Raw genomic sequence first — 18,654 nt, forward strand, 5'->3', positions numbered from 1 at the left:
AACCACACTGTCTCATATCAGAAAAATTTGCAGTAGGTAGTTAAGACACACAGAAGCAAATGCAAGAGGGCACAACAAGGCCATTATATAGCCAATGGGCATCACCTCTACATATGGTCAAGAAATTAGATGGCACATGGAGGCTGTGCAGAGACTATTGAGTGTTAAATTCCGTAACTACCCTGGATAGATACCCTATTCCAAATATCATGGATGTGAACAATTCAATGGCAGGTGCGCATTTTTTCAGTGCAATTTAATGCACATGAGCATATTGCAAATTTCTGTGGCCCCACTGAACACTGACAAGGTGGCAGTCACCATGCTCTTTGGTTTATTTAAGTACTGTTACATGCTGTTCAGGTTGAAAAATGCTGCTCAAAAATGGCAGCAGTTTATTCATCAGCTGCTGGGTGGGCTGGAATTATTATTTTGCTACATGGGTGACATCCTTGTTTTCAAAGGCTCAGGAGGAACCCAAGGCTTGTGACTCCAAGATGCTGGTGTGGTGGTCAATTTAGACAAATGTGTCTTTGGTCAGAACAAAGTAAAGTTCCTCGGTTTTGAGATATCGGCAGAACTCCACTGACAGAGGATATGTCAGTCTCACAACAGGTTCCACTTCCCACAACTTTCAAAGATATAAGGCAGTTTCTTGAAATGCTTCATTATTACTGCCAGCACCACCTTTCTCAGACTGTGAGACTGTTACAACCATTAACAAAACTACTTAAGGGCAAACACATGGCTGGTGTAAGAAAGGTTCCTTGGAGCAACGAACTGGTGATGGTGTTTGACAGAGTAAAGGAGTATGCTGTCAGGGCAATACTGCTTGCACACTCTCTGATTAATGCACCACTAGCGTATTGTGGATGCCAGACAGACAGCCATGGGGACAGCACTTCAGCCACTTGTCAATGGCACTTTGCAGCTGCTTGCCTTTTTTCCCCTCTGTTGTTCACAGCCACACAAAAGGCTTTGAATACTATAGATAAGGAACTTTTTGCAGCATATACAGCTGTTCTTCACTTCAGAGATTCAATTGAAGGCCACACTTTCACTATTTACACAGACCGCACACCAATTACAGTACTCTTCAGCAAGGGAACTCCTAAAGGCTTGCCAAAACTTCTTAGACATACAGATTTTATTTTGCAATTCACCACAGATGTCCACATATTAGCAGGAGTAAGAATATTGTGGCCGATTTCTTATCATGGTGTCTGCAAGTGTAAAAGCAGTAAACTGAAAACACTTGACCCAGAATTACATGAATTACAAGTGAATGGACAATGTAGTCTGACACTGAAGAATGTAAAAACATCAATAGGAGATTTAATGTGATGATGCAATGTTACATACAATATGAAACGTGTTCATCCCCAGTAATTTCTGATGAGCAGTTTCCAAGGTGTTCCACAGCCTTTCACACCTGGGAGTGAGAGCTACAGTGCTATTGCTGACAAGGAAGGTAATGTGGCCTGTATTGAATAAAGACAGTTACCAGTGTGCACAACAATGTGAGAGATGTCAAGAATGCAAGGTGGGAAGAGAGATAGCCAGCCACACAGGAAACATCATCAAGCACTCAGCAAGATTTGGTCACATTCATGTGGATCTGGTAGGGTCACTACCTTATTAAAATGGCTACTGCTATTTAGTTACTGTAGAGGATCATTTTACAAGATGGCTGGAAGCATTTCTGCTCATAGAGAACACTGCCACAACAGTGGCCAAGACAATACTCAGTGGATGGATATCAAGATTTGGAGCACCCCAAACTATTACAACCAACAGGGGCAGACGGTTTGAGGTAGCATTAGCCCAAGAACTCCTCCATTTCTGTGGGTGCAACTACATTCAAACAACTAGTTATCACCCTTACAGCAATGGAACAGAGAAAACATTCTACTGCACTCTGAATGTGGCATTGATGTGTGCTAAAGAGACATGGGCAGGTGCCCCACCACTGGTCCTGCTAGGATTGAGGTCAACACTCAAGGAGGACTTGGGCCACATTTCCGCTCAATTAGTCTATGGCAAAATGTTGCATCTACCAGTGGAATCGCTATTGGAGAAACCAGCAGACCTCCCTGTGACAATGGCAGTTTTAGAGCGTGGATATAAGCTCATTTCTATGCATAAGGGCTTGCTCAGCTCTGCTGATGTGTGGCTTTGCAATAACTCAGTCCGTCCTCCATTTACACCACCTCATACGGATGCATTTCCCGTTGTGCAATGCAGCCCCCACACCTTCAAGATATGGTGCAATAATCAGGAGGAAGCAGTCTCCACCAACCATCTTAAACCAGTGCTCCTGCAAATGGATGAAACAAACACAACTACCAGCGCACACCCTCATTGCACTCAAATCCTTTCACCAGTCCGCACAGAGCCAACTACTGAACTACTGACAACAGCAGCCCAAGCAGCAGATGCCAGTTGCAGCCACCTGAAGTACCAACATTGAGAACTCATGCAGGATGAGTGGTAAAACACCTGTCCTGCGACATGCCTGGGACTCTGGTTGTGTTTTCTTTTTCTTTTTTCTTAAAAAAAAAGGGGGGGAGGGATGCTGGTGTGGTGACCAATTAATTGTAAGACATGGTGTCAACTGGGAAGTGCATCACCTTTTTATACTTTTGATCTTTGATGTTCTTCTGGGTTTTAGCGCCTTTTTCTGTTAATGTTCTGATTTTGCACTCCTGTAATTGTGATTGTGATTGTAATAAATGTGTACAATGTTATCCAGTGTGTTTGCATCACACTCACCATGGCACAAAGCATTGTAGGGTCAAGCTACACCATGATTTGGATTTTACGTTATAATCTATGTCTCTTCTTTGTTAGTTGTGTGAGATAATATTCCGCTCAGAGAAAGACATGTTAGGTAGCACTGTGCCTATATGAAGTACTAGCATAATCTGCCCTTCCTACTGGATGACTGATGATTTATAATCAGCAGAAAACTATTCTTCATTGAATATTACAGTTTTTCTATAAAATAATATGTTCCTGTTATGTAAGGTATGATGTTTTATTACAAAAGAACTATGTTTTCCTTACATGTTAACATTTTTGGTCACTGAAACTCTTCTTAGTTCCAGTTTTCCTAGGTATCATTCTTTGCACAGTAAAGGGGAGATGCACATTTCTCTTTCTATTGCAGAGTTAACACAACCACACACACTCACCAGTTGCTATCGATTATGTGTGCAGCTGCAATATATACTTCAGCCATGTTCCTCAGCCACCAACTCATAAGAACTCTGCTATTATTTGACTAGAGTGAATTCTCTTAGTTGCAAGTGTATCTGATCATTTGTATTAAGACCTTATCCATCATAAAGCCATGCATGGACACAATATTTTTGTGGGGAAATTAACTCCCAGAAAATGAAGTGAAGACAACAAATGAGAGCTTCTTAAAGATTGTCATAATCTCCATAGGAACTTGTCCTTAATAGCCTGCAGTCACTATTCATTTCTTAATAATTAAACACATATTCCAATCTTTGTATTTACTATATTTTATATCGTCTGATGTGCCTTTGATTACCAAATTATGAAACTGTAGTGGGCACATTAGTTGTATATAATCTCTCATTTTACTTGTATCATTTAATTTACTGTTTAATTGTGCTCAGTAGCATCATAATTAAACAAAATATTTTTATCTGTACACATCTGTTTTTGATTTACTAATGCAATCTAAGCTAAACATCTTAGTTTTTTCCTTCTGCTTAGGCACATTTGCTGAAGTTCACACTGCTGTCTGTATTACAGCTTCTTTCCAGACAACAGGTCACAGTCATAACTGCTTTTGTTCTTCACAGTAAAGTAATGTAGGAAAACTGTGGCTGAGAACAATAATCAAAAGATATTCAAATTTTGCAGCAACTCAAAAATAAATTGTTTCATTACATATTGCTAGTAAGTTTAAATAGCATGACTGAATTCTGACTGCATATCTGCATGCCACTGTGATAATGGTTTAATCATTCCAATTTTGTGCATTAAATATTATATAGTGGAACATTATATTAGTAATTTGTATTGACTCAGCTGACATGAACTAATTATCAATAGCTCCCCTTAAATTTCTGTGAGGTTTTAGTTATTTCATGAGAACAATTTCATATATTTCTTCTCATTCTAATACAAATGTACACTGCAGCTACTGTCATTAATTTATTTGGATTTCATATGGCTACGTACATTCACATTGACGAATACTTTGATAATACATCCGTCATTAAATACTTCTGAATATGTTGCATAAAGATAATTACTTTGGACCTAATTTCCATGAAAGAAAACCATTATTTCCAGAATATTTTATTAAATACATCACACAAGTTTCTTTCATGGAATTTCTTATCTTAGGACCCTTCATAAAGAATTACCCTACATTACTGTCACTAGATCACTAGTGTGAAGGTTTCTATTTGCTACAAATTGCATTTATTCTTTAGAGTCTGATCCAATTTCCAGATCTTTTGACTCATTTCTATGGATGGTGTGCACTTAAAATAATTTGAACAAATGAAGATGTCATGCTATGATCTCTTAATTTGAACAGTTAAGAAGATGAAATTTGACCGTGTTTAATTTGCAAGATAAACTCAATAATTTTCATATTTTAAATGAAATGCTCTTCAATATCTGCTGAAATTCATAAAAGTTAATCTATAATATTGCCACTATAAGAGTAATTTTTTCTCAGAAAATCAGGATTTCACTGTATTTAAACAATGTGCAACATTCTGAACACAAATGTGAGATATTGGTTTCGTTTTACTTGTTCATGTGGGGAGTAAGTTATACACAGAGAAAGTCATAATTGAATGTCTACTGTGAAGAGAAATATGGAAGTTCTGATAATCGTTTCCAAAAAATTTTCAGCTGGCACAAGAAAAGCAATACAAAAACATCAACACTGTGTGGAAACATGCAATGTATAAGTTTTTTGGTTAATATGAAACAAATAAAAGAAGATTACCACTGTGTGCTGCTGGAATAAATAAGCACATAAGGCCTGAAAGACTGAGACATGCTGGTGCAGACATGCGCCTTTGATGAACCATCGGTAGTTCATGTCATGTACTTGATCCCTTAAAATTTCACCTTACACTGCAAAATTTTCCATATGTACTGACAAACAGTTAACCAACCAACCCAGTTGCCTTATGAATGTGATATGAAATTGCACAGTGCCATGAACTTGTTTCTCAAAGTTGATATATCTTCAAGTTTTGTAATGACAGGTGTTTCTGAGAAAACCAATTTCTTAGTGGGGCTTTGAGGAGTGATACTAGGAGTGCTTCTGCTATTAGTGTCAAATTCAGTCACAGCCATCATGTTAAAAGAGAAAAAATTAAAATTAAAACTACAGCAAAATGCTCAAGACTTGTTTATGTTCACATTTGAATTCTGTCATTTTCAAAATCAAACCCACTTTAGGAAACTGTATTAAATGACAGTATCTATCTTTTAAAACTGTTTTTGAGTAACTGAAAACCATGTGCTCATATGAGGTTAAAGAACTCTTGCTTCTAAGCAGTAACTGTACTCAACAATTACTTACAATCTTAGAAGTAGTGCTTTTTATTAGGACTGAAACAAAAAATCTTAGTGAATAAAGACACAAATAAAGCACTTAGTTGAAATTAATACCTAAGTAACTGCCGCAGTTATTAAACACACTGAAAATATGCTAAGACTCTCTTAAAATATACTACTACATATGTCACAAAATTAAACCCAAATTTTGTTGTGTATGATGTATTTATGAAATACTTGATCAGAGAGCCTTACAAATTTTAAATAATTTTTCATGAAGATGATGAAACTGATGAGTCACAAAGAGCATTTTACTGAATTGTCATACTTAGCATTTGTATAAAATTAAAATTTTGACAAGCAATACACTATGATAACATAATCTACAAGAAAATCTACTGAATCTCTCAAATTTTAGGGTAATGTAGTCCTGAGTGGAATGTTAGATTGCCTCTTCATTTTTCATTGGTGGTCATGATGTCCACTAATGCTACAACAGGTGTGCGGTCTTGAGCACTCTGAACATGACAAAAATAAAATTTGTCTACAAAATCTGGACGATTTCATTTAGTAATAAAACCCATTAACATTATATGACAGCTAATCTACGCCATGTTTCATCTGAAACACAAAATACATGATAAATTATGTAAACAGTTACACATGAACAAATTTATTTGTCTCACTGAAATTCTTGGCTCATGTATTTAGTTTTGATATCCCCATCAGTATGTCACTCAACCTATTTAACATGATTTGTGAAATGTTAAGTATGTACTATAATCATAACTTTTATGACAGTTCATTTATTTAGTATGTGTCACAGTTGTTCCACTGCCTATTGTAAACCCCAGATTATTAGGTTCAAATAGATTTTTTTAAAGTCCACATTGCACTTCAATGAAACTGACCCCACACAACACAAATAGGCTGTACTAAAGATTTTTTTAAGCTAGGGAAAGAGGGAAGGAGGAGAGGGGAGAGAGAGAGAGAGAGAGAGAGAGAGAGAGAGAGAGAGAGAGAGAGAGAGAGAGAGAGAGAGAGAGATGCTAACTATTATACTTTTATAAAATTAATGAAGTGATTGTACCGCATGTAGGGTAGGTCTATCTTACGCCTTTTTCAAGAATATGATGCTCATGGTTGTTTTAAATACTAATAAAACATTATGTTGGGAAATTACATTCAGTGTAGAAATTTCTTAGAAGCATTTCCATGAATTCTAATGTCTTGAGTCAGGATGGATAAAGAGGTAATCCTATTTTAATAGTTATTGATTGAGCAAGACCTAAGTTCTCTAATGCAATCAGATTACTCACATATAGAAGCGAACAGTGCTATAACTCTAAGTTACTAGAAATGACAGTAAAATGTCTGTCACTGCCGTTGCAACTGGAGAGTCATTTTGCGAGGTACTCAGATGAAAGCATCCATCATACGCTTGAGAGTTTTAATTAAAATTTGTAGTTCAGTAAGCACTGAAAATTTATGAGGATCACTTTTAACATAATGTTTCATTACCCTCAGACATAAACAAAAACAGAGAGAAGCACTTTTGAATGGCCGAAATCCGATATTTCTGCTGTATATGTAATCATGTTTTTCTTCACAGCAGTAGTGAAATTACAGTGTAATATATTTTTTCTTTCACTGGAACACAAGTAAGTGCAGTAACTAACTCAGAGATATGCAGGTGTTTTTGCCTAGACCACAAAGTGCAAAAAAGGAAGAAGAAGATGCCTTACACATGTTGGTAGAGAACAAGTTTTGACTTGATACAAGAGGGGAAATGTCTTCAATTACTGAGGCTCTCTAATACTCAAAAATCAAGGCTTCTAAAGAAGTCTTTCTTCCATATTAATTGCTGGAGCTCTGATGTGAAATGTGGATCATTTCCATCCTGTTTTGTAGCAGATGATGAATTGCAGGCTTTAATTTGGCCTGGGGTCAGTAAAGTAGTGGAATCATAAAAAAAAAAAAAAAAAAAAAAAAAAAAAAAAAAAAAAAAAAAAAATCATGCTACTCTGTAAACCATACTGCCTGAATTAAATAATACAAATTTGACCTCTTTTAATTGAATTTGAAGGTGATGAAAGTGTTAGCAAAACAGTGGGATAGTGGTTACATCTGCACATGAAACTACCTAGTGTAAGACTATACAAGTTAAAGGAAACTGATCTGAAAACCAAATATGTAAAAGAAACAATTAATTATAATGAAACAAAGTTTCAAAAATGTTGAAAAACTATATTCTGAGAGAAAAAAAATTAGGTGAAACTTGACTTTGAGAATGACACTTGTGTGCCACCCACGATGGCAAGAAGCAGTGAGATTGAGCATGGTTCAGAGGCAATGTCACAGATATCTAGCAAAAAGAAAGTTACACTGTGAGTCAGAGAGATCATAGAATGGTGAGCAACCAAAAATTCAGTGGAAGTAAAATAAGATATGAAATTATCTGTGACATTAACAAATAGTATCCAATTTTTACAAAATCTGGGCATAAACTGTGGAATGATATCATGGGAATTGTGACAAGATTAAAATTTGTTTGTTTTTAAAAATCTTTTTGCAGAGGAGTACTGTAGCACAATTTTTTTAAAGTAGCAACAGCACAATTACAATTGAGCATGGTATAGAAATAGGTCTGTATCATAATTTTTCTGACTGACTTCAGTGAATTACAGAGGGTGTACTATCTCATGACCTTTTTTGTGTTTTATACTGAATACATACAATAGTTTGCTCTATCTCTTACCATAAATTAGTGTAAACACAAAGAACTCTGTTCACTATAAAGTTTGACAAGTTGTCTCTCTTTCAGGGAGGAAAAATATACTAACTTACAGATTAACAGCACAGCTACATTTCTATTGGAGGTTTGATACACCTCACACTTGAGTAACATATTCATGACAACAATTAATGATAAATAACCCCACTGTAATAGCCAGGATTATCAAGTTCTGACTGCATTAAGAATACATCAGTCTCTTGTTTTGGTCAAGAACTCATAGAAAACTTCTCACAGTTTCCCATTATTGTCTAATACATAAACTTATATTCTAAGAGAAGATCTGGCTTGAGATCATGTTGTCTTACTAAGTAGTAAGACAACATGATTAAAAATGATATCAGCAATGTCGCAGAAATATGTAATATGATAAGTGTGGTATTCAAAACAAGCATACATGGCATGTTCTGAAAACTTTGTTCATTGAATATCTTATGTATTCATAACTGCTGTTGCAAGAAAACTCTGAGAAATTCAAATGAATTTCTGGACAATCACTGTCTTGTGCAGTGAATGAAAAAAACCACAAATATGGCTTCTTCTTGGAAGCAAGATGCACATGATGATAAATAATTGAAAAAAAATCTTAGTAAACCAATCAAATTCACAAGGGATAGTTTTCCTAATCATTTGTGTTACCCAAAAACGGAGTACAAGCCACACCGAATCAGAATAACTGAAGGGACTGAAAAAATACAAAAATAATAGCATTTTGTGATCAGCCAATTCAGTCAACAAAAGCAATTCACAAATACTTTAATCAGAATTATTTGAATCTAAGATCATGTCAATTTCCTCACATATGTAACATGCTCAATTGTGAGAAATCAGAACATGTATGAATATAAACAGGAGAGAACACCCTCCCCCCCCCCCCCCCCCCAACCTAAAACTATGAATTGAATAAGAGAAACAAATCAGATATCCTCAATGATATCTTGTTCAACATAAGGGTAGACAGTCAAAGAAAGTTCCCGAAACCAAATATAATTTTTTGTGAGTTAGCTATATAGTTCTAATTCACCTAAGGAAATTAATTTCAGCGGTTAAATACAATAAAATATATAAAAGGAAGATGTCAAGATTTCAACTATTTGCAATAGATTATTTATAGCTTTTGAGGGATAAACTTTTATCTTATGTTATAAAAATTGTGGGGTCAAACTTCATTGAAGGGCGACCTGTGCTATTTAAATATTCCCAGTCTTAAACATATTAACAATGTAGTTCATAAAACTGCAACAAAACACAATTCTTGCAAAAATGAAAGAAGAAATGTAAGCAATTTTGGGAGGCTAAATGTAATGTTATTGAATGTGATGTGCTTTAACTTCTGAACATCTGAAGTTTTATATGGGGATGACACTGTTTTCATTACAAAATCAATAATAAAACATGTACCTCTTCTTTGAAACAAGCCATCTTGGACTCTCAGGCATTCCAAGGAAACCAAAAAATTGAATGCATGCTGGTATTGCTGCAAGGCCCAACATATACCTGAAATTTAGACACACATCAAAATTTGAAACAAAGAAAATGTCCTGATGCAACTTGACTGTGGAATTAGTATCTGTCTGCTATCAAAATTAAAATGGCAGTCTACAGTCAAATAAAGCATGCTATTGCTTCATAAAAGCTTAACAGGATTTGTTAATGGACAGCATATGTTTATGGTTTCTCAACAGTTTTACCAACTGTTTACAGTCACTGACTGCTGTAACAGCAGCATCACCGGAAACAAACACCCTCCCCCCTCACCCTCTTCGTAAAACTGTATGATGAACTACAACTTTTTAGACTAACCTGATATGCTAGATTATCTACACAGTCTCCTACTCTATAATGCAATAATTAAGGATGTCCTGATACATTATTCTCAATTATATACTAACTATAGTACAATATCACAAAAATATTACTACTTCCTTTTTTTACTAGAACTGGTGACAAATTCATCATGTACTGTACAGGTTTTGTGCAGCATTGTGAACATTGATTTCTACTTTTTAGTAAATATGATCTTTAAATACTCTAAATATAAGAACATAATAAATTTTCTGCGTGTGTTTGGTCAGGTGGATAACAATACTGGTGGTGATTGACAGAGTCAGACATAGTGAAAATTGCTCAATGTGAAAAACACTGGCAGTCACAGTACTATGGAGGCAAAGTCAGTTTATTATTTGACATTATAGCTCTGCTTTAAGGCTATTAAAATTCCTTCATCCCATTAACATAGCCTCAAATCTGTAACTGCTCTAGCTGGAGCAATCTGGACAATTTGTGACAATGCCCTAGGCAAGACATTTGCCTAATGTAGACTCAAATGGGCATTTACAAGTTGCTGTAGGATCTCTTCCCCAGTTTTTAAAAGGAACGAGTTAAGGGCAGCTACTGATTGGCATTCCTTAACCTTTTACATCACTTTTGTACTACCACTAAATATTGTTACATTTAAATCTATCAAACAATAAAGTGTAACAAGAAAAACAATCAAGTATTGATAAAATTATTTAATTTAATAGTTAAAAAATCTACTCACCAAGCGGCGGCAGAGCACAAACATAAAAGACTGTTATTGGCAAGCTTTCAGAGCCAGTGGCTCCTTCTTCAGGCAGAAGAGTTGAAGAGAAAGGAAGAAGGGTGAAGGAAAAGGACTGGAGAGGTCTAGGAAAAGGGGTTGATTTTGGGAAAGTCACCCAGAACCACAGGTCAGGGGAAACTTACTGTATGTGATGAGAAGGAAAGACCTTCCTTCTCATCCCACGGTTCTGGGTGACTTTCCCAAGATCTACCCCTTTTCCTAGACCTCTCCAGTCCTTTTCCTTCACCCTTCTTCCTTCCTCTTCAACCCTCTACCTGATGAAGGAGTCACTGGCTCTGAAAGCTTGCCAATCACAACAGTCTTATGTGAGTGTTCTGCCACTGCTTGCTGAGTAGATTTTTTATTTATCCAAGTAAACAATAAAGTATGATTGTATGCAAGGCATGGTGCAAGTAATTTTTTACAAAAGTGACTTTTTCCACATTTTTATAATACAAATCTAACATGTATGTGTTGCAAAAACAACTAACTAAGCAACTAACTTGTAACTTATGGTACCCTTGCCTTGTATCTGCAGACTTACACAACAGAAACATTCTTGTTTCTAACACACCACATCCCTATGAAAGAAACGTACTAATGAATTTCCATTATATAATTTGTTTTGGTGAGAAATTTAGAGAAGCAATGGCCAACGTACCTCCAGCCTTCATATGTTTTACTGAAGGCACCACAAAGGACAGCTGCTATAAACTGCCCACCAGTTATGAACAGTGAATTTGTAGTAACCATTCGACCACGCTTGCTGGGCACTGCACTCTCTGCTATGTACACAGGTACACTCATGCTTGCCAAACCTTCAATAGGAGAAAATTTGGTTTCAGACAGACAGGTAATACTGTTATTCAGCGTAAGTTAAAATCTATTGATAAACTCCTTTCAAAATGGACTTTGAAATATTTTAGTGCTCCCCAAGCTATTTGAGACTAGCTACCTTCCTGGCTGTGGGGCAATCTTAAGATACGAGAGCTAACTACATCAATGAGTCAAAAGAAAATTAGACACTGTTTTTTTTCCTGTTTAGTAGTTAAGTAGGCACTACCCAAAAAACATATGCCTCCAGCAATAACCCTCTTGTTTTCACATGTATACTAGCTTCAAATGACTGTAGCCACTGCTGGTGGTATGTTCCATTGAATACAGTTGCTGATTTGACATGGGTGTGGGAAAACACGGATCAATAGACAGGAAATTTTACACAGAAGTAGAAAAAGAAAAAAAAAAATTAATTTACCAGAATAACATACAATGGTAACAGTCAGATAATGGGACCTCATGAAGCCCTGCTCAAAACAAAGAAAGAAGGTGCCAGTTTCTCCATAAGGAGATAAAGTATCACAAATTGAACAAGATGTAAGGGGAGAATTCTAGAAGAAAGGAAATCCATCTTATTATGTATAGCTCATTAAGATATATTCCTTCTTCCAGCTGAGAAGTTAGCACACGCAGACAGTATTCAGCGAAAGAAAACAGCTACCAGACACCAAAAATTCCATTCTGACAGAATTTTGCACCTACAGAGGGATGCAATAGAAAATCCAGCAAATGCTTTTCGAAGATGTTAACCATAGTTTATGAACATGGAATTTCTGTCTTACCTTATTACTAAAAACATAGATGCCATTGCACAGTAATTATGGCTGGTTGTAGCCAAATGATTATTGTTAAATAAGCAGAGCATGTATGAAACCTTCCCACTATCAGGTATATATGAAATTCTTGGCAGCTCAGGGAAGACACTACTTTTGTAGACTGGATCTAGTAAAAGCCTTTTATCAAATACCTATTGAAGAGAACAACCAGGAGAATACAGCATGCAGTGCATTATATTGATACTATGAACATAAGAGAATACCTAAGGGGGACTGAAATAGTATCCAGTACCTTACACAACCTTGTGACTTCCATAATGACTTGGCTGCAGAAAGAAAATTTCTTCATTTATACCATATGAATATTTAGGTCTTCTGCACACAATGCAACAGTTAACAGGCAAATAGCATAGAGTGATTAAGAGTACATAATCAGAAACTGAGTAGACAAATTTGCATTTCTTCAGAAAAAATTACCACAAATTATCATTGACCTGGCAAGAAAGAGCAAGTCAAATTTTTCTTTGGACATAGTTATGTATTATTGCTATTCAAATAGATAATACATCTTTGAGGGATACTAAAAGTGGGGAGGACACTATTCCAGGTGTAAAAGTACCTGAAAGACAAATTAATAAAACAAATTAAGTGATTGTACCACATGTAGGGTAGGTCTATCTTATGCCTTTTTCAAGAATATGATGTCCATGGTTGTTTTAAATACTGATGAAACATTAAGTTGGGAAATTACATTCAGTGTAGAAATTTCTTAGAAGCATTTCCAGGAATTCAAATCTGAGACAATTCTTTTCCAACATCTCTCCTTGGCATTCCAGTCAAATGATTTACGGAAACCACAGGAAACCTAAATCAGAATGGCAGAAATGGTATTTCAATATCCTTCCTGCAGAATAACAATCTAATCCCTTAGTATACTCTCCTGTCGCCTTCCCCTCTCCTCTAACCACCTGACTCACACTCACACTCACTCAATCACCTCTCTCTCTCTCTCTCTCTCTCTCTCTCTCTCTCTTTCTTTCTTTCTTTTTCTCTCTCCACCCATCACACATGAATTTCAGATCCGCATCTGCCCATCTTGATTTAGATTCTCTCTAAATCATCTCAGGCTAATGATTCTTTCAAGAAGGTCCGCACAATGGATTGCCTTCTACAATCTTGCCTAACATACTTAGCGCGCACTTATGTTTCCTGATCAACAGAATGTTAGGCTGTTACTTACAACGATGGGTCAAAACAATATGACCGTCTGCTTAACAATGTGCTGCTCCACATGTGGAATGCTGGACAGCAGTGATTCTGTAAATTGGCAGGTTTCTGGAAGAATGTGGTATGCACAGGCCACGATATTCCCTTAAATTACTTGTCAGTGGCTTGTGTAAACAGAGCTAGCACCTGGTAGGGTCATAGATGTGATCTATCAAGTTCAGACCAGGCGAATATGGTGGACAAGACATCCACGTGAGTTCACTATTGTGCTCCCTGAACCACAGTAGCATGATACTGGTTTTGTGATTTGGACAGTTATCCTGCTGGAAGATGCCTTCACCGTAAGGGAAGACATCAAGCACGAACGGATGTCGATGGCCACCAATAACGTTCTCGTGGTCCACAGTTTTAGTCGTCCTTCGAATCCTGCCACATCTCTCACTATAGTGCAGGTCAATGTTGCCCACATCACAGAACCTCCTCCCTCCAGCCTGTACCCGTGGCGTGGTGCATGTTACGAGAAGTCATTTGCTTGGATGACTGTGTGCCCGAACACAAACATCGACCAGGTGTAAGAAGCAACGGGATTCATCAGTGCAGGCAACACTGGTCCACGGTCCAGTCTCGATGAATCCGTGTCCACTATATTCGTAATTTATAACGTCATTGCGTCAACATGGGGACATGTAGATGTCATCTGCTGTGGAGTGCCACGTTCAACAATGAGCTCCGAAAGACTGGTGCCTGCGGACGCAGTGTACTCTGCCGTCAGATTTGCCACAGAACGCCTTCTACGCTGTTTTCCAGAGTGGGCGAGCCTCCGACTTCCACGTTCTGACGTCCACCACCATGTCGTCTACTCGTGGTTTCACTCTACTTCAGCCAAATTTCACAGACTATCACGACAGCAGCAATTGAACAGTTGACTTGCTCTGAGTTTCCGGGAAGCTCTTCTCCATGCGCCGAGCCGGCCACTGTGACCGAGCGGTTCTAGGCACTTCAGTCAGGAACCGCGCTGCTGCTAGAATGGCAGGTTCAAATCCTGCCTCGGGCATGGATGTGTGTGATGTCCTAAGGTTAGTTATGTTTAAGGAGTTGTAAGTCTAGGGGACGGATGACCTCAGATGTTAAGTCCCATAGTGCTTAGAGCCATTTGAACCCTGCGCCGACCAATAACAATCCACCCTTCGTCAAAATAGCTTATGGCAGTGCATTTCACCATTTATGGCCCGTATCATCGCTTGAACGATTCCCCATTAGTCGCTGCTCCGCTTGCGTACTTTGCTTACCGTGTCACATGTCCGCAACGTCACCAAGCGGCATTCAGTCTCGTGGTGGGGAACAAAATATTTATAAAATTTCCTTTACATTACGTCTATGGTAACAAAATTTTGTCAGCAGATTGCCGGTTTCGGTCTATAATGACCATCTTCAGATCTACAGCATACTATGGGAAACATAAATACATTAGCAGACTGTCTACAGCTTAAAACAATAAACAGACCATAATTAAAAGTACTACTGACATACATATGCATTTGTGCGCTTTAAGTATGAAGAGGCATAGGCCTACCTGTTTTATAAAACAATATCCTAATGTGCTGCATCGTCAAAGGTTAAATGCAAAATCCGCACCACCATCATCAAAAATATATAAATAACAGCATATGCACGTGACATGTTTTCATCAGCACTACTGTTCAAAACAAACTGCCGTACAGTAGCCACAAAATGTTTGTGTTGTACGTTCACCAGATGTCGCTACTGTAGGCTTACACAAGTCATTAATGACAAATGAACAGCGTAAAATAAAGGGAGGATACAATCGGTAAAATCTGTAATGGGCTTATAAGGTATAAGAGGCATTACAGTAATAAAAAAGCGATGAAATAGTACACGAAGAAAGTTAAGACTGTTAAAATGAGGAAGAGTTAAGAGACAGTATTTGACATATGCACAGGTGCCAATATTCTAGATAATGACATAGTAATAAACAGCTTTCATAGTGCACATAATAGTACAAAAACTATAAAACAAATAGTTAAAGAAGCCACAATGGAAGAAAACATACTGCTGCGCATAATCAGTGCCCTCTGTTAGCACTAACGCCAGAATTACGCAAAGGCGAGAAGTGGTTATAGGAACGTGACCGCCAGAGGGCCCCTCATACCCTGCTGCACGCCATTACAAGAAAAGAATGACAAAATTCCGTACCAGTGCACGAACAACATTATCTAGTTAATGCAGTATATTAAATGAACAGAGAAGGAACAAGAAAATACTAGAGTCATGCGCACAACGTACAAAAACGAAGTAAAAGTGTAAGACACTCTATACTAGGTGAAACTATCAACGAACATTGATAACAAATTTCATCATTGAAGGTAAAAAAAATTTTAAGCTAAGACAAATTCTAGAAATTCAATTAGTTCTGTACATAAAGCGAAAAAGAAAGCACCAACAATACTGCTTAACTGGCAGAGCGACTTCGTGCCCAATGCCTACTTTGCTTTGTTTGACAATGTTTTACTTTAATCACTGACCGCCTCTGTTTTACACGCATCAAAAAAAGTTTTGCATCACCCCGGTTCCCAGAATTCCTGTAGATGTGTGGATATTGTCCCTTTGACTGTTCAGAGATGTCACTAAACTCGGCCAAAGATGTAAACAAGAATGCATGAACAGCGCCTATTAGCCGTATGGGGTCCGACAGCCGATCAGTTACAGTCATTCCACCAGAAAAGAGGTACCGCAGCTTGTGAAAATATTTTCAAATCAAATATAAGACTGAGTTTAAATTTAGGGTCCTATCAAATATACACTGAGGTGATGAAAAGTAATGGGATAGCGATATGCACGTGTACAGATGGCTAAAACATCTAGTACACAAGGTATAAAAAGGTAGTGCATTGGCAGAGCTGTTATTTGTAGCCGGCCGGTGTGGCCGAACGGTTCTAGGCGCTTCAGTCTGGAACCGCGCGACCGCTAAGGTCGCAGGTTCGAATCCTGCCTCGGGCATGGATGTTTGTGATGTACTTGGGTTAGTTGGGTTCAAAATGGTTGAAATGGCTCTGAGCACTATGGGACTTAACAGCTGAGGACATCAGTCCCCTAGAACTTAGAACTACTTAAACCTAACTAAGGACATCACACACATCCATGCCCGAGGCAGGATTCGAACCTGCGACCGTAGCCGTCGCGCGGTTCCAGGCTGAAGCGCCTAGAACCGCTCGGCCACCGCGGCTGGCGGTTAGTTAGGTTTAAGTAGTTCCAAGTTCTAGGGGACTGCTGACCTCAGATGTTCAGTCCTATAGTGCTCAGAGCCATTTGAACCATTTTTTTGTTATTTGTACTCAGGTGATTCATGTCAAAAGGTTTCCGACGTGATTACCGCCGCACGACGGGAATTAACAGACTTTGAACGTGGAGTGGTAGTTGGATTTAGACGCATGGGACATTCCATTCCGGAAATCTTTAAGGAATTCAATATTCAGAGATCGACTGCATCAAGAGTTCGCCGAGAAAACCAAATTTCAGGCAGCACCTCTCATCACGACGGACAACGCAGTGGTCAAAGACCTTCTCTTAACGATCGAGAGCAGTGGCGTTTACGTAGAGTTGTCGGTACTAATAAACAAGCAATATTGCGCAAATTAACCGCAGAAATAAATGCGGGACCTACGACGAACGTATCCGTTCGTACAGTGTGGCAGAATCTGGCGTTGTTCGGCTATGGCAACAGACGACTGACGCGAATGCCTTTGGTAACACCAGGACATCGAGTACAGGTTCACGAGCATGTCGGTTGGACTATACAGGACTGGAAAACCGTCGCCTGATCAGATGAGTTCCGACTTCAGTTGGTAGGATTCGAGTGTGGCACGGACCCCACGAAGCCATGGACCCAAGTTATCAACATGGCACTGTGCAAGCAGGTCGTCGCTCCATAACTTTGTAGTCTGTTTTTACATGGAATCTACTCTGTCGTCTGGTCCAACTGAACCGATCACTGATTGGAAATGGTTATGTTCGGCAACTCTAAGACTACCTGTTGCCATTCATGGACTTCATGTTCCCAAACAACGATGGAATTTGCCATGTCAACGGGTCACAATTGTTCGCAGTTGGTTTCGAGAACGTTTTGGACAATCGAGCGAATGATTTGGCCACCCAGATCGTCCGACATTAATCCCATCGAACATTTATTGGACTTAATCGAGAGGTCAGTTCGTGCATAACATCCTGCACCTGCAACATTTTCGCAATTGTGGACGCCTACAGAGAGAGCATTGCTCAATAATTCTGCAGGAGACTTCCAACGACTTGTTGAGTCCACGCTGCACTACGTCAAACAAAAGGAGGTCCGCCACGATATCAGGAGTTGTCCCATGACTTTTGTCACTCCTATTGGTGACAGTTCACTGCTGTCTGCCTTCGCAAGACAGTGCATTAAAATGGGTTCCAAACACTATCAGTGATTTGATATACAGGGTGAGTCACCTAACGTTACCGCTGGATATATTTCGTAAACCACATCAAATACTGACGAACCGATTCCACAGACCGAACGTGAGGAGAGGGGCTAGTGTAATTGTTTAATACAAACCATACAAAAATGCACGGAAGTATGTTTTTTAACACAAACCTACGTTTTTTTAAATGGAACCACGATAGTTTTGTTAGCACATCTGAACATATAAACAAATACGTAATCAGTGTCGTTTGTTGCATTGTAAAATGTTAATTACATCCGGAGATATTGTAACCTAAAGTTGACGCTTGAAACCTCCGACGTTCAGTTGCGTGTTGTAACAAACACGGGCCACGGTCGGCGAGCAGCATCTGCAGGGACATGTTTACGATGACGACCGTGT

General features: G+C 38.2%; 1 protein-coding gene across 2 annotated transcripts in view; it reads right to left on the minus strand.

Annotated features, from left to right (window-relative positions):
• The window catches only part of LOC126183995 (proton myo-inositol cotransporter-like), a 536,443-nt gene that overhangs the window by 49,403 nt on the left and 468,386 nt on the right, over positions 1-18,654 (minus strand). For both annotated transcript variants that reach the window (XR_007536824.1, XM_049926349.1), the window contains exons 4-5: positions 11,602-11,758; positions 9,758-9,853 (exon numbers count right to left, since the gene is read on the minus strand). Coding sequence is in view for 1 of the 2 variants with exons in the window: in XM_049926349.1 (XP_049782306.1) it covers positions 9,758-9,853; positions 11,602-11,758 (253 nt within the window). In the remaining variant the exon portion in view is untranslated. The remainder of the gene's footprint in view (positions 1-9,757; positions 9,854-11,601; positions 11,759-18,654) is intronic.

The sequence above is a fragment of the Schistocerca cancellata genome, chromosome 4, assembly GCF_023864275.1.
Source record: "Schistocerca cancellata isolate TAMUIC-IGC-003103 chromosome 4, iqSchCanc2.1, whole genome shotgun sequence".
In the NCBI taxonomy this organism is placed as follows: domain Eukaryota; kingdom Metazoa; phylum Arthropoda; class Insecta; order Orthoptera; family Acrididae; genus Schistocerca; species Schistocerca cancellata.